Source organism: Phragmites australis, chromosome 12 (assembly GCF_958298935.1).
Source record: "Phragmites australis chromosome 12, lpPhrAust1.1, whole genome shotgun sequence".
NCBI lineage: Eukaryota > Viridiplantae > Streptophyta > Magnoliopsida > Poales > Poaceae > Phragmites > Phragmites australis.
This window is the reverse complement of record NC_084932.1, coordinates 12,128,260-12,141,750: the sequence shown is the minus strand read 5'-3', so window position 1 is coordinate 12,141,750 and position 13,491 is coordinate 12,128,260. Positions and strand designations below refer to the sequence as shown.

Below are 13,491 nucleotides of genomic sequence, written 5' to 3'. Positions count from 1 at the left end.
ACGAGCAAGTCGAGCGCGCAAATGCCGAGATACTGAAGGGGCTCAAGACCCAGACCTACGACGTGCTCACAAAGCATGGGAAAGGGTGGATCGATGAGCTACCCGCTTTGTTATGGGCCAACCGGACCACGCCAAGCCGGGCCACTAGGGAGATGTCTTTCTTCCTCGTCTGTAGCACCGAGGCTGTCCTCCCCTCCGAGCTTATGCTCGGCTCACCTCGGGTGAATGCATACTCAGATGGTGAACAAGAACAGCGAAGACGCGATGACGTCGAGCACTTGGAGGAGCATCGGCCGCGAGCTACCGTCCGGGCCGCTAGATATCAGCAGAGCCTGAGGCATTACCATCAACGCCGTGTTCGGGCCCGGTCGCTCGAGGTTGGGGATTTGATTCTCCAACGCGTGAAGGAAAAAACAAGGTCTCCCCCATGTGGGAAGGCCCCTTCGTCGTAACCGGTACCCCACAACAAGGCTCATTTTGATTGGCCACAGAGGACGGGCAACCTCTCCCGAATGCTTGGAACATTGAGCACCTTTGCAAATTTTTTCCATAGGTAAGCGTGTCTGTGCTCAGGCCAACTAGGCCAGGGGCCTTCCCCCTGCCCAAATTGGTCAAGGGCTGGTACCAACCACGTAAGTTAGCACTTGCCATTTATTTTCATCGCTTCTGTATGAATCATTGATATACGCCCATGTTGCTCCTATTCTGAGTTTTCCTCTGGAATCCATATGTTAATCTGCTTGGTGAGATGCTCGACTCGTGCGCGAAAAATACACTCTCGTTTTCCCGCTGATAAAAATGGATGCCAGTCGGTATGCGGCACAAGTAGCGATCGCTGACCTAAGTCTGTTATGGTAGGCTATGGTGCCCGGCTGCTGTGGCAATACCCAGAGCACTACCGAGCCTCTGGGGTTTTCGGGTGGTTCTACCGCTTGAACATGAGTGGTCGAGACCACCTAGTCCCCGGAGTCGGGCTGTCGGTGCTCGGCCTGGTCAGTCCTACCCCGAGCACCACCGAACCGTGGGGACTCTTGGTTGCATTTCCACCTGCGCATGTCTCTGATCTATTTGTTTAAGAGGTCATGAGACGAAACGCGTTCGTGAGTCGTGGTGGGTACCGTGCTAGGTGGACTCACTTCCCGAGCAAAAGAGTTTTGTGTCTATTTGTGTCTATTTGACTGCCGAACACCCGAGGATCTCAGGTGGTCCTGCTGCTCGAGCGCGAGTGGCCGAGGCAGCCTTGTTCTCGGGGGTAAACTGCCGGTGCTCGGCTTGGTCAGTGCCTCCCGGGACATCAGTACAAACAAAATCAAGGAAGAAGAAGTACAAAATGGAGTTCCATTCCAAGGACGACTTCTAATACACTGAAAGGAGCCAATCAGCAGGGAATCACTCCCATAATTACAACTTTCAAAAAAAGAAGAGAAAACCCCTAACTTATTATAGGCTAAGGAGGAGGTCACGCATCATCACCGCTATCACTGCCCAGGCCCGGCTCCAGCACAAAAAATTCTGCCACCTCGGTGGCGACATCGCGAACGGCTGCCTGGGCGGCGACTTCCTCTGGCTCAACCACGCCCTGTCGGGCTAGCTCCAGCGGGAAGGCGGGGTCTTGACTGCGATAGCAGGCGAGAACATGCTCGGCCACACCCTGGGCCAGCTCACACCCCTCCCGCGTCGCTAGCTCCTGGACAGTGGCGAGGAGAGCCTCGATGCGTCGGGCGATCTCCGAGAACCCAAGGGCAAGATGGACTAGCGTATCTAGCCCTTGGGAACCCACAGACACGGACCCGAGCCCGGTCGCCTCCACGGAGCCCCGCGCCTGCCGAAGGACATCCTACATCATTGCCTTAACATTCGTCCGCTCTTCATAGACGGCATCAAGATCCTTCTCGGCTTTCTTTAGCCGACCTTCAAGACCTTGGCCGCTGGCGGTGCTGCCAGGGACGTCCTTCATGGACCGTGCCTCCTGGAGTTGGGCAGTCACCTCGGTGCGGGCCCGCTCTAGTTGCTCGACCCGGGCCTCGATGGCCTGCTCTCGGGCAGTTAAGCCTGCCTCCTGGTTGGTGATGTTCTCCTCCTGGGCGGCAAGCGCTAACGATGCCAGATCGGCATCCATCTCGCGCAGCGCAACCTGCTCCTCCCGACGGAGAATGTTAGCGCGGCCGCGCTTGAGATAATTGGCTTGGCGGCGGAGGTCCGCCTGAGCAGACCACAAGGTTTCCTCCCCCTTGCCGACAGCCTCCTCCCGTGAGGCAACCTCCTGCTCGCGCAGGGCAAGCTGCTCCTCGCGAGCGGCTAGCTCGCCGGCGTGCTTCTTAGACGCCTGGTCATGCTCCACCTTGAGCTGCCCCAGGTGGTTGGCCTCCTTCTGTGCGGTAACGGCCTCCTCACGGACCTCCTCCAGGGCCTCCCGCTCGGTGGCCAGCTCCTGCAGGGTCCTCTCGTAGGCCGTGCAGGCCGTGGCCACGCGAGTCTCCAGGAGTTTGTGGGCCTCCTCCAGCTGGCCCCTTTCATTAACGAGGGCGGCGCGCTCCTCTTCGAGCTTGGCCCTCTCCGCTGCAATAGCCGCCTCGAGCTGCCCGATGACCTCCCGAGCACTCCCCAGCACTTCGAGGAGGGGTTCTGGGGCCTGTCCAGTGGATGGCTGAGAGCTGGGTCCCCTCCGCGCCCTTTCAGTAGAGGCGCTTGGGGACCCTGACGGCGGCCATGCCAGTGCCACCCTTTTCGCGACGGCCTCCCCTGAAGCCAGTTGCTCCTCCCCAATCGGAGGGCTCGGGGCAGAGCCAGCTTGGGCTCGCGACTCAGGGATAGGGGAAGGCCTTGGTTGCTCGGGAGACGTCCGGCCTCCTGAAGAGCCCTTAGGCGGCCTGGAATGGAAACAGGTTAACCCCCAGCCAAGAAACGGGCAAAACGAGCTCGAGGAAGAAAAGGGGGCTTACGTGGTTTTTGGCCCGTGGTACCGCCATCAGGACTGCGAGATCTGGAATTCTGGTGCCTTCGGCCTGGGCTCCAGCCTTCTCCTCTTCGGGGGCAGGCTCTGGTCCCCGGGCCGTTGTGAATTGGTCCCAGCATCCGCCTCGGAATCTGCTCCCGAGGCCTAGCCAGTTCGGCCGCCGGCCATCGCGCCACTAGCCGTCGGCCAAGGTTCTCATCGTGGGGATGGCGTAGGTGATGGCGATGAAGAGGACGAGGACGATAGGGGGATGGGCGACCGAGGACGCCTTCCTTGTCGCCCCGCCCTCCGTTGTCATCTGCCCTGGGAATGTGCAGTGTCCCAGGGTCTCGGCGCCCCGTGCGGTCAATCGGCCCCTGGGCGTCAAAGGCCGGCATCGACTCCTGTAGAGCCGCCCAACCCGGGTCTGAGTAAAGCGCCAGGTCTTCGCGTGGCAAGACCACCCAGGCGAGGTCTTCGACGCCAGTGACCACCTTGAGCAGCGCCGCCAGGGCCCCCTCGTCGAGGTTCCCGCCCTCGCCTACACACGTCCTCATCACATCACGAGGCCCGGTGTACATCCAGGTGGGACAGACGCGTTCCCTTAGGGGGGCCAGCCGGCTGCGCAGGAAGTCAGCGACCACCATTAGTGAGGTAAGCCCCGCTCGACATAGGTCTTTGATGCGGTTCAGCACTGGGTGCAGGCGGGAATCCTCCGTGGGGGCGGACTTCCAGACCCATTTGTTGGGCTTCACCGGCGATCGCGGTAGCGAAAGGCGATCATGGGGGCTAACATCGACATAGACCCAGTCCCGGTGCCAGTCGTTCCATTTGCCGTGCAGCACCTGCTGGATGTAGGCGTCGCCGGCACCCTCCCGCAGGCAAAAATTGCAGCAGCCCACGACCTCCACGTCGTCCAAGCCCTTCTTCTTCCCGGCCGCTCGGAGGATGAAGAAGTGCCGAAAGAGCACCACAGATGGCGGCACCCCTATGAACATCTCACAAAGGTAGGCGAAGACCGCCTGGATCACCACCGAATTAGAGCTCAGGTGGGCCAATTGGACGCCGTAAGTGTCCAGCACTTGCATGAAGAACACCGAAAATGGCGGCACTAGACCGGCAACCACGAAGAAGGCAAAGATGACGATATGCCTAGGCCCACGCGGGGCGGGTGGATGGGTGGCCGGCGTCACCACCAATGCTCCCCGCTGGCCAGCGGGGACCATAAGCTTCCACACCTTCTCCGTGCCCTCCTCATTCAGGAGGCGGGATTTCGGCAGAATGGTGCCGATGTTCGACGCTTCCCGATGGCTACCGCCTGCCCTTGGCATTTTTAGAGGAGGGAAGTGCACTGGAGGTGGCTGGAGTCAGGGCGCACTGAAGGCTGAAGAGAAGGCTCCCAGTGCTCAAGAATGACAAAGGCAAGAATGGCAAAGGCAAGAATAGCAACGACAAGAATGGCGATTGAGGAAGGTAACGGTCCGTTGCCTCTCCCCTTTTCTATCACTGGGAGTTCAAACGCCTTATTCCTTAACGCAATAAGCAAGGCACGTCTTCCTCGATCCGCGCAGAAGCCTGGGGCGTCTCCCGCCTCATCATCGCCTTCCTCGAAATTTGGAAGGGCACGCGCCCTTTTGGCTCCTCCTTTGGTTATACCAAAAGCTTGGGCCTAAAAATTGCAAGGCCTGCAAAGATTTTGGCACCGAGTGACAGAAAGCCACGTGGCACCAATGCTATGATCGGCCTCGAAGAAATAGGACCATCGCCTGCCGATGGGCCTGGGGGCTACTATCGGTGATATGGGATTCGGGGGTTCCGAGTCCTGAGACCAGGACAACGCAATGCCACATGGCGCCTTCTCTCGGGGACCACCTCCCCGAGGGCCCGAGGGAAGCCAGGTCCGGGAGGGGGTACTCGAAGCCAAGAACAGTTGGTCCCCGAGTAACCAGAGTGCCCCGAGGAACTGAGAAGAGCCAGGTTCGGGAGTGGGCGCTCGGGGCTAAGAGCAGTTGGTCCCCAAGTACCCAGAGTGCCCCGAAGACCCGAGAAGAGCCAGGTTCGGGAGTGGGTGCTTGGAGCCAAGAGCAGTTGGTCCCTGAGCACCCAAAGAGCCCTGAGCATCGGGCAAGCCCTATGCCTATGGACCATGCAGGAACTCCACGATGAGGTGTCGGTCGGTGGGAGGCCCGATGCTGCATTTGAAGGGGAGCGTGGATGGCCATATCCAACCACTCTCCCCCACGCATGTCGTACTGAATACGTCAGTCCCTGCCGCCACCTGGTAGGAAGGCATGGGCACAATTAATGCAGCGGGTCCCATCACATGTCCCCTCGTGGGGCCCATGAAGAAAGATGGCTTGAAGATATCTTCGATGGGCTTGAGGCTTATCATCTATCGCCCTGTTGCATCAGACCGTGTCAAACCTACTTTGACTAGACGGGCATGAGAGAGTACTCAGAGGCTGGCCGGTGGGCGCCCCTGCTCCAGCTAAAGTTGGGACGTGAATACCGATGGGACCGTCCGAGGGATGTATTTTTAACCCTCTGTAACATCAACTGTAGACCCATGATGGTCGCTTTCTATTTATTGTTTACAGGAACTTATGCCTTCGTTCTGGGCACTCCCTGGAGGGCCTCCCCCTCGGTAGATAAAGGGGGGAGCACTTCGTAGAAAGGGGACCTGGTAACAGAGAGGAAAACGAGAGAGCTAGAGATCCAGAGAAAGGCATTCGAAGAGCATTAATAACATACAGAATGCACAGGAGTAGGGTATTACGCCTCCGTGCGGCCTGAACCTGTCTAAATCCTTGGTGCATTCATTACTACTAGCCGACGACGATTCATCCCGCCTAAGTCCCACACGCATTAACCCCACGTACGAGGTAGTTCCAGGACCAGTCCCCTGGCCGAATCTCAAAGGGAGACCCTCAGGATCCCTGCTTGCAGTGTTCATCCACCGACAATATCTCTTGCATCTTCAATAATAGAAAATTTTATAGAACAATCTTTGTTAGCTGCATTCAGTTTATTCCAATCAAATTGTCTTCCTTCTTCAAACACCATATCCCTGCTAATATGGATTTTATGGTTTTGAGGATCATAAAGGCGTTAAACCTTGCTCCCTGGTTCTACTCGAAGATATATCATAGCAGTGCTCTGGTCATCAAGCTTCTTGGTGTGTATGCTAGGAATTTTAACATGCGCTACACAGCCGAATACAATCAAATGCTCCACATGTGGCTTCCTTCCTGTCCATGCTTCAAAAGGTGTCATATCAGTGAGAGCTTTAGTTGACACACGATTAAGGATGTCCACAACATGTCTTACTGCCTCACCCATATTTTTCTTAGAATCTTCATAGTTTTGATAAAGCTTCATGCCATCTCCAATACAAACCGATTCTTTCTTTCCACAACACCGTTTTGTCATGGTGTATATGAAGTTGTGAGATGTCGCTAAATTCCCTTTTTCTCACAAAATTTTGTGAACTGATGGGATAAGAACTCTCCTCCATGATCAGTTCTGAGCACCTTGATCTTGTGATCACATTCATTTTTCAAGCTATACCTGAAGACACCCTTTTTCTTGTTGCAGAGAAGAGGACTGCAAAACAAATTTGGGAGGCCCTTAAAACCATGTTCCTTGGAGCCAACCGTGTCAAGAAAACTCGAATCCAGACGATGAAAGTGATACCACTTGTTGGCTTCTAAGCTCAGTATCATCAAGCAAGCAAGCTATGAAGACATGAACATACGTTTGGGGTAACCTTTCCTCTAGTTGTATACTCTGCTCTTTTAGTTATAGAACAGATATGACTCTAGTACATATATGAAGCTAACAGAATAACTAGTCTAGTCAGCTCAGGAAACATACGTGCCCTTCTACAGACATCTTCCTATTACATATGTCTTACACCACAAGATCATGTGAACCAATATACTTAGCACACAAAGCATACCTGTCAGGATTAGTATCTACAGGGACCTCCGGTGGGGCGGCGCGCAGCAGGCCCTCATGGCGGCCGGGCTTCATGGCAGCAGGACCTTCGGCCAGCTCCCCTCCATGGGCGGCCGCAGCAGGGCCTCAGCCCTCTCTTCAAACTGTGCCATGGGCGATCAGCCAAGCTCAGGGCGGCAGCAGGGCTTGCGCCTGCCTCCTCTCCGACGGCAGAGCTTTCGCGGACCTGCAAAATCCATCCTCCTCCCGTGCGATCCCCTGCCGGTTTTTATATAGGCAGAGCTGGCCCCGGAATCTCGTTAGATTACGACGTGTAATCTCGTAAGCAGGAGTAGTTTTAAACGGTGCAAACTTTATCTCCAAGCCATCCTTATCTCTAAGCCAAGCAACGTGCACTTTTGCAACTTGATTGTGTACCTGAAGTTTTACATTGCCCCATCAATGACAAAGGTGCCTGAGCTTGCTTGCTTGTGGCCGCATGAATACTTGTATGTGCATGTATCCTAGCTAACTGAAATCAGCCAGAGAAATCACGGCAGGTACTGCTACTGTTGAGCTCGTGGGATTCCTGAATGCAGTTACAACTGATGGTGATTATCTTTGGCGAGCTGGCCGTTTGGCATTCAGTTGGATTAGCGTCGCGCCGCTGAACAGAGTAACACGCTGCTGTTCCTTTAACTATACACAGCAAACCCATGCTCACTGAATTATGAGGCTAATGAGGTGCAAGCCCTGCCTAGCTGTACGTATACACGTCCACGTATTTTGGAGATGGCCTACACGCGAGGACACAGACATGCATGCACTCTTACTTGCCTTGTACACATACTTGCGTGGTCCATGCAGAAATATGCTTTGCCTTCTTGCTTCTTGAATAGTACATAAGGATACATATAAAATAGTAGTGAATATGCGCGATGGATATGAACAAAATACCGTCAAACATACATGTCGTTTTGGGCATCATGTTATTTAATTTGTGGATCCATTACCCAAAGTTATACGAGAAATATTAGCAGCCTCATGTAGAGTGTATTCATAACGTCCTGCTTGTTTGAACCGTTACAAAATCTCGTCGTACAGAATAATCAATGAAGCCATAAATTATTTTAGCAAAGAATTGCAGCGTATGGACCCGTACTTCTTTCTGGCCATCTAAAAATCAAGCCTCAAATCCAATCTCCATCTCATGGTTGTCAACCATGAGGAAATGAGACCCTTTATCTATCACCTTCCTGCCGTCCTCCCTAACCCTGCTGAAATGTTCACACGGGCTGACCTCAAACCTGAGGTTAGCCTTCTCCCCTGCCTTGAGATGCTGGCTCCTGAACCCGATAAGCTGGCTCGCCGGCCTGCCGCTCTTCGTGTTCGGCCACCGGATGAACAGGAGCACTGAGTGCTTGCCGTCCATGGGGCCTTGGTTCAGCACCTCCACCATCGCCAGAAACTTGAGCTGCTCACAGCCGTCAGTGCCGATGTCGTCTACGTGGTAGCTTGCGCCGCCTTCCTCGGTCAACGTCTCCCTTAGGCCAGTGAGGACGTTGGTGTAGAGGGCGGGCTTATTGGCACCGGAGAGGAGCCGGCGGGAGAAACTGGAGTAGCTGAGGCCGTAGCCGAACTTGTAGATAGTCTTGCCCTGGTAGAAACGGTAGCTCCGGCCGGGGTAGCCGGTCGCTGGGTCGGCGCGCATCCGCATGTCCGTCATGGGCACTTTGGTGAACTCCTCCGGATACCACGTCACTGGCAGCCTCCCGCTGGGGTTGTGGTCGCCGAAGAGGACTTTGGCGATGGCGATGCCGCCCGCCTGGCCAGGGTAGCCAGCCCACAGTATGGCGCCGATCTTCGGATTTGACTGCGCGAACGTGATGTCCACCGGGCCGCCGGTGAGGAGCACCAGGATCACCGGCCGCTTCGCCGCATTGGCAACGGCGGTGATGAGGCTCTGCTGCATCCCCGGGAGAAGCAGACTCGTCCTATCGCGGCCCTCGCTTTCCTGCTGCTGGCTCAGCCCCATGAACAGGAAGACGTAGTCCGCCGAGCTCGCCAACGCGACCGCCTGGTCTGTCGCGGCGACGTCACAGGCCGCCGAGTTGCACGCGGCCAGGAACCTCACGTCCTTGACGTACCCCTGGAGGCCCCTGAGCGGCGTCGTCGACTCGCATGGCGGGCCGAAGTAGTTGCCAATGAGCGACATGCCGTCGTTGGCGTTGGGTCCGATGGCGGCGGCAGAGGCGACTGCAGATCGGTCGAGCGGGAGGATGCCGGCATCGTTCTTGATCAGGACGATGCCGTCCTGCGCTGCCTCCAGCGCGAGGCTCTTGTGCTCCGGCGTGCAGATGTCCGCGGCGCCGAGGGCGCCGTACATGTTGGTCCTGGGATCGCCATCGAAGTGGCCCAGCCGCATCCGGACCGCGAAGAGGTTGGTGAGGGCCTTGTCGACGTCCTGCTCCGTCAGCTTCCCCTGCTGAATCGCGCCCGTGGCGTGCTGTTGGACGTAGGAGCCGCAGTCTATGTCCAATCCTAGATATTGCCCACGGGAGTGAACTTAGTGATTGTTATTTCGCGAAAATTCACGTAACTTGTAGAGATAAATTTCTTGCTAAACATTGCAAAAAGCGAGAGTACGAGATCGATACAGAAACGTTATTGAGCAGGGTGGCCAAGCAGAGAGGCAGAGGATATAAGCAGAGAAGCAGCGGACCCAAGACAGGAGACGTTACCAGCCTTGAGTGAGACCGCGACGGCGTCCTCCGGCGTCGGCGTGTACCGCTGCGCGTCACGCATGATTGCCACCGCGTCGCAGTCCGAGGCGACGTACCTGGCAACAAAAACCGAAACAGAAACATGGAGGAATCAGCGCTCGCCGTACTTTCGCTAGAGCCGCGCATGTGACTCGCCGTACTTCAGCCAGAGAGCAATGCCTCACCCGTCGAGGCCCCAGTCTCCCCTGATGGTCCCGGTGAGCAGGTCGGCGTTGGCGCACGACGGCACGCCATTGACGGCCGTGTAGGCGCACATGACACAGCTGGCCTTCCCGTCAACGACGCAGCTCCGGAACGGTGGGTTGAAGGTGTCCTCCAGGTCCTGCGTCGTCACCCGGGCCACGAAGCTGTACCGCGCGACGCCGTTCCAGTCCTCGAGGTCGTACGCCGTGGCGTGCTTGCAGCACGCCGAGGTCTGCAGCAGCCCAGCGGTCGAGGAGTTCCCCTGCAGGCCACGGACGAAGGCGACGGCGTACCGGCTCGCCGTGGCGGGGTCTTCGCCGGGGGTCTCCTGGCCGCGGCCCCAGCGCGGGTCGCGGAAGATGTTGACGTTGGGGGACCAGATGGTGAGCCCCTCCGCCTGGCCCAGGTTGAACAGCGCCCGGGCCTCCCGGCCGATCGCCTGCAAGTATTATGACATTAGCCACAGATGAGATGAGCTCACATGGCAGGCAGAATCTAGAGTGGACAAGAAAAGAAAAGAGAAGGCAAGAAGAATTGTATAGCTAGTAAGACATGCTTGCAAAACACTCTTGGTGAATGGTGAGTGACCACATATGCATGCTTAGGCCTTTTTGCAAAGTTCATATGCACGAGTATGGATTTAAAAAAGAGCAATGTCGCTTTTTGCCCCCATCTGATCATTCAAGCTGGTGAACTAAAGGGCTTTTTGTGGGCTGCTAGTGCACTGAGTTAGGCTCTGCTTGAATTTGCGGTGTCTTTTGAAAAAAAAAATCACTTTTTAATTTTAGGCGCAGTAGTTAGTTTCAACTTGCAATCTTATTTTTTTTCCCTTTAACGACAAAAATCACAATAAAATTGGTAAATATTGTTCTTACTAGTTAATTAGATTTCACAGCACAACCCGGCACAACACAACACCTACAATGGCACCTAATTAGCAGAGGTTTTGTACCCACGGAGAACAATCAACACAAAGGTTAGGTATACAGTCCAAAAGATCGTGATCTATGCGCGCACACACGTGACGTCTCAAACGAAAAGGCCACTTCCCCACACAAACATTCTGCCGCTCTGAGTTCACGTGCTGCTCCCTTTGTTCGGTTGGTTTGGGAGAGTGAACAGAATGAAACGAATTCAAACTCGACAAAAGTAGCCCAATTTCAATATTGGAACTTGTGGATTGTCGATTTTAAGTTACATGCACAAACGGTTTTGTGAATCCTTAACCAGCACAAATTACCTGGCCAGCAGGTAGGTATGCATGGTGTCTGGTCGAGCTCCACCATTATCCTAACAAATCAATTTTTTAAATGTTACTAGCGCTCTCTCTGTGTGTGTATATATATATATAGACAGAGAGAGCGCTAGTTATGCATGGTGTCTGGTCGAGCTCCACCATTATCCTAACAAATCAATTTTTTAAATGTTACTAGCGCTCTCTCTGTGTGTCTATATATATATATATATATATATATATATATATATATATATATATATATATATATATATATATATATATATACACACAAATAGATAGGAAGGTACGTGCTAGTTCAACCATCATACTTGTCAAATTAGTGATGCTTAAGTTGGTAATTCATTTCGCAAATGTAGTTAGGCCAACAAGCACGATCGTTTCTTGTATAAAGTATGAATCATTTTTTAAAGCCTGGGCTCAGTTGTAAAGTGTATAGTATACCAAAATACCAACACGCACTTGGTCGCAGCTTTTGATGCAAAATAACAATTACCACAAATAAGCTAAATGACATGTATCTACAAATTTGCTATCCCGCGGGTTCAATGTAAGACGTAGGGACCGGAGATTATTTGATCGGAATTAGCTACATCCAGCAATGGAATCGCAACCTAGCAAACCCTGACCCGCAAGCATAGATCATGTGCCGCAGTACCCTCGCTTGTCCGTTCCCACATCACGGATCGAACCAGCGAAAAAGCCGCTAGCTGAAAGGCGCGGCGCGGCATCGATGGTGCATGCATGGCATTTGTCCAGCTCCAAACAACCCGCCCGTGCCAGCGATCCAAGCGCGGTGTCCTATAATGGCACGCGCGCCATGAGTGCCAGCGTGGGGGCGCCCATGCCCGCCGTGTCCTGCGCGCGCTGGCGGAGAAGAAGAGAGACTGTGTGTAACGTAAGGTTCGTTCGTACCTGGCCAATGCGGAACCAGAGGTCGTCGTCGAAGGCAGCGGCGGTGAGCAGCACCTGGGGGAAGCTGGTGGCGGCGCGAACGCCGCCGGGCGTGTCGAAATGCAGCCCCCGGCCAGAGGTGGCCAGCCCGTGCAGCGCCTCGTTCCACCACTTGTACGCCGGGACGCCCAGCCGCGGCACGCCGGCCGCCTGGTCCCCCAACTGCGCCACCTTCTCCGCAGGAGTCATCCGCGCCACCAGGTCCGCGGCCCGCTGCGCCGCGGGCAGGGTCGCGTCGCAGAACGCGTAGCCCTGGGACGCCTCCGCCGATGACGGGCCGCACGAGAACGGCGGGTCCCCAGCCTCTACCACTGCTCCCAGCAACGCCATCATCAGCGTCAGGAGGACCGCTACCGCTACCTCTGCCATGCCGCCGGCGTCGATGTGGCTGCAGGTGGAGAAGGCGGCCATGGCGGGAGAAGTAGTAGTACTGTTAAGGCAGCGAGCGCGCGCCTGCCTAAATAGGCGACCTCCGTGAATGGGAGCTCGCCGCGTGTCGCTCATAGGAGTTGCGTGTGATGCACTGTACATCTACAACCACTAGTAGTAGCCATCAAGAGGAATCGCAAAGCTTGCATGGGATGGAAATCCTTCTTTTGCCTTTCGGAGAAGATTTCAATGCAGATCGATCGATGCGTGCCGGGCGATGTTTCCATTCCATGGAGATATCCATTTCGTGTATCCGGTTAATTAGCAGTAGCTACTTTTATTAGTGATCTAAACCAACAGCGTTGCTTTGCGTTGATGCCTAATGGTAGTCTAATCAGGGATTGCTTAAACGGATGGGAGCCATAAAAGTATGCATGTACACGCCTACGTATTGTGTTTAGAACTAAAATAAATTTGGAAATTATTGAATTCTCGTATATATACTTGCTAGATATATGTTAAATGTATAGGAAAGTGGAGAAGATCAAGCTCCTTGTGCATTACTATAGAACTGGCTATATATACCAGCTCATCGCTACCGGTATCTAATGTGTCGATAATGATAGGGTATCACTGCTGGTTCATAAGCCACACGAAAAGAATCATCCAATGTGGCTTATGAACAGACAGTGAAAAAAGGCTTTCGGTCGATCATTGGCTCAAGCCGACAGTGATTCTTTGATATAGCTTCACTACCGGTTGAGGGTACCGGTCGACAGTGATAGATGGATATCACTGCCAGCTGGTGGTATGATCTAACAGTGATATGTACAGTATAAAATAGTTACTTTCTCCTTCCGTAACCCCGAGAACAACAAACAGGAGCTCTGTTCTTACCTAATAGTGGTAATTTTTTATCACCTAGTTCTTGGTGGCTTAAAAAATTAGCCATAAAATTCAGGTATGTAGCAAGATCCAATGTTATCTTTTTATTTTAGTTAATTAGTGAGCTTCAATATAAAAACTTTAGGTATGAATATAGACGAGGAAGACTGCAATCAATTCGACGCACTACT

The 13,491-nt window shown here is 54.1% G+C and overlaps 1 protein-coding gene across 1 annotated transcript; it reads right to left on the bottom strand.

Moving 5' to 3' along the window:
* Positions 1-7,925: 7,925 nt before the first annotated feature.
* Positions 7,926-12,691, bottom strand: LOC133887503 (probable beta-D-xylosidase 7). The gene is made up of 4 exons (XM_062327483.1): positions 12,008-12,691; positions 9,819-10,276; positions 9,613-9,710; positions 7,926-9,412 (listed from the first exon to the last, which is right to left on the bottom strand). The coding sequence occupies exons 1-4, from the start codon at positions 12,575-12,577 to the stop codon at positions 8,055-8,057; spliced, it is 2,484 nt and encodes an 827-aa protein (XP_062183467.1). The 5' UTR covers positions 12,578-12,691; the 3' UTR covers positions 7,926-8,054.
* Between the last annotated feature and the right edge of the window lie 800 nt (positions 12,692-13,491).

Coding starts and splice junctions, on each gene's coding strand:
- LOC133887503 (XM_062327483.1), bottom strand. CDS start 12,577: ATGTACAGTGCATCACACGCAACTCCTATGAGCGACACGCGGCGAGCT. Junction 9,711..9,818: donor GGAGACTGGGGCCTCGACGG/GTGAGGCATTGC, acceptor TTTTGTTGCCAG/GTACGTCGCCTCGGACTGCG. Junction 9,413..9,612: donor CGCGGTCTCACTCAAGGCTG/GTAACGTCTCCT, acceptor GGCAATATCTAG/GATTGGACATAGACTGCGGC.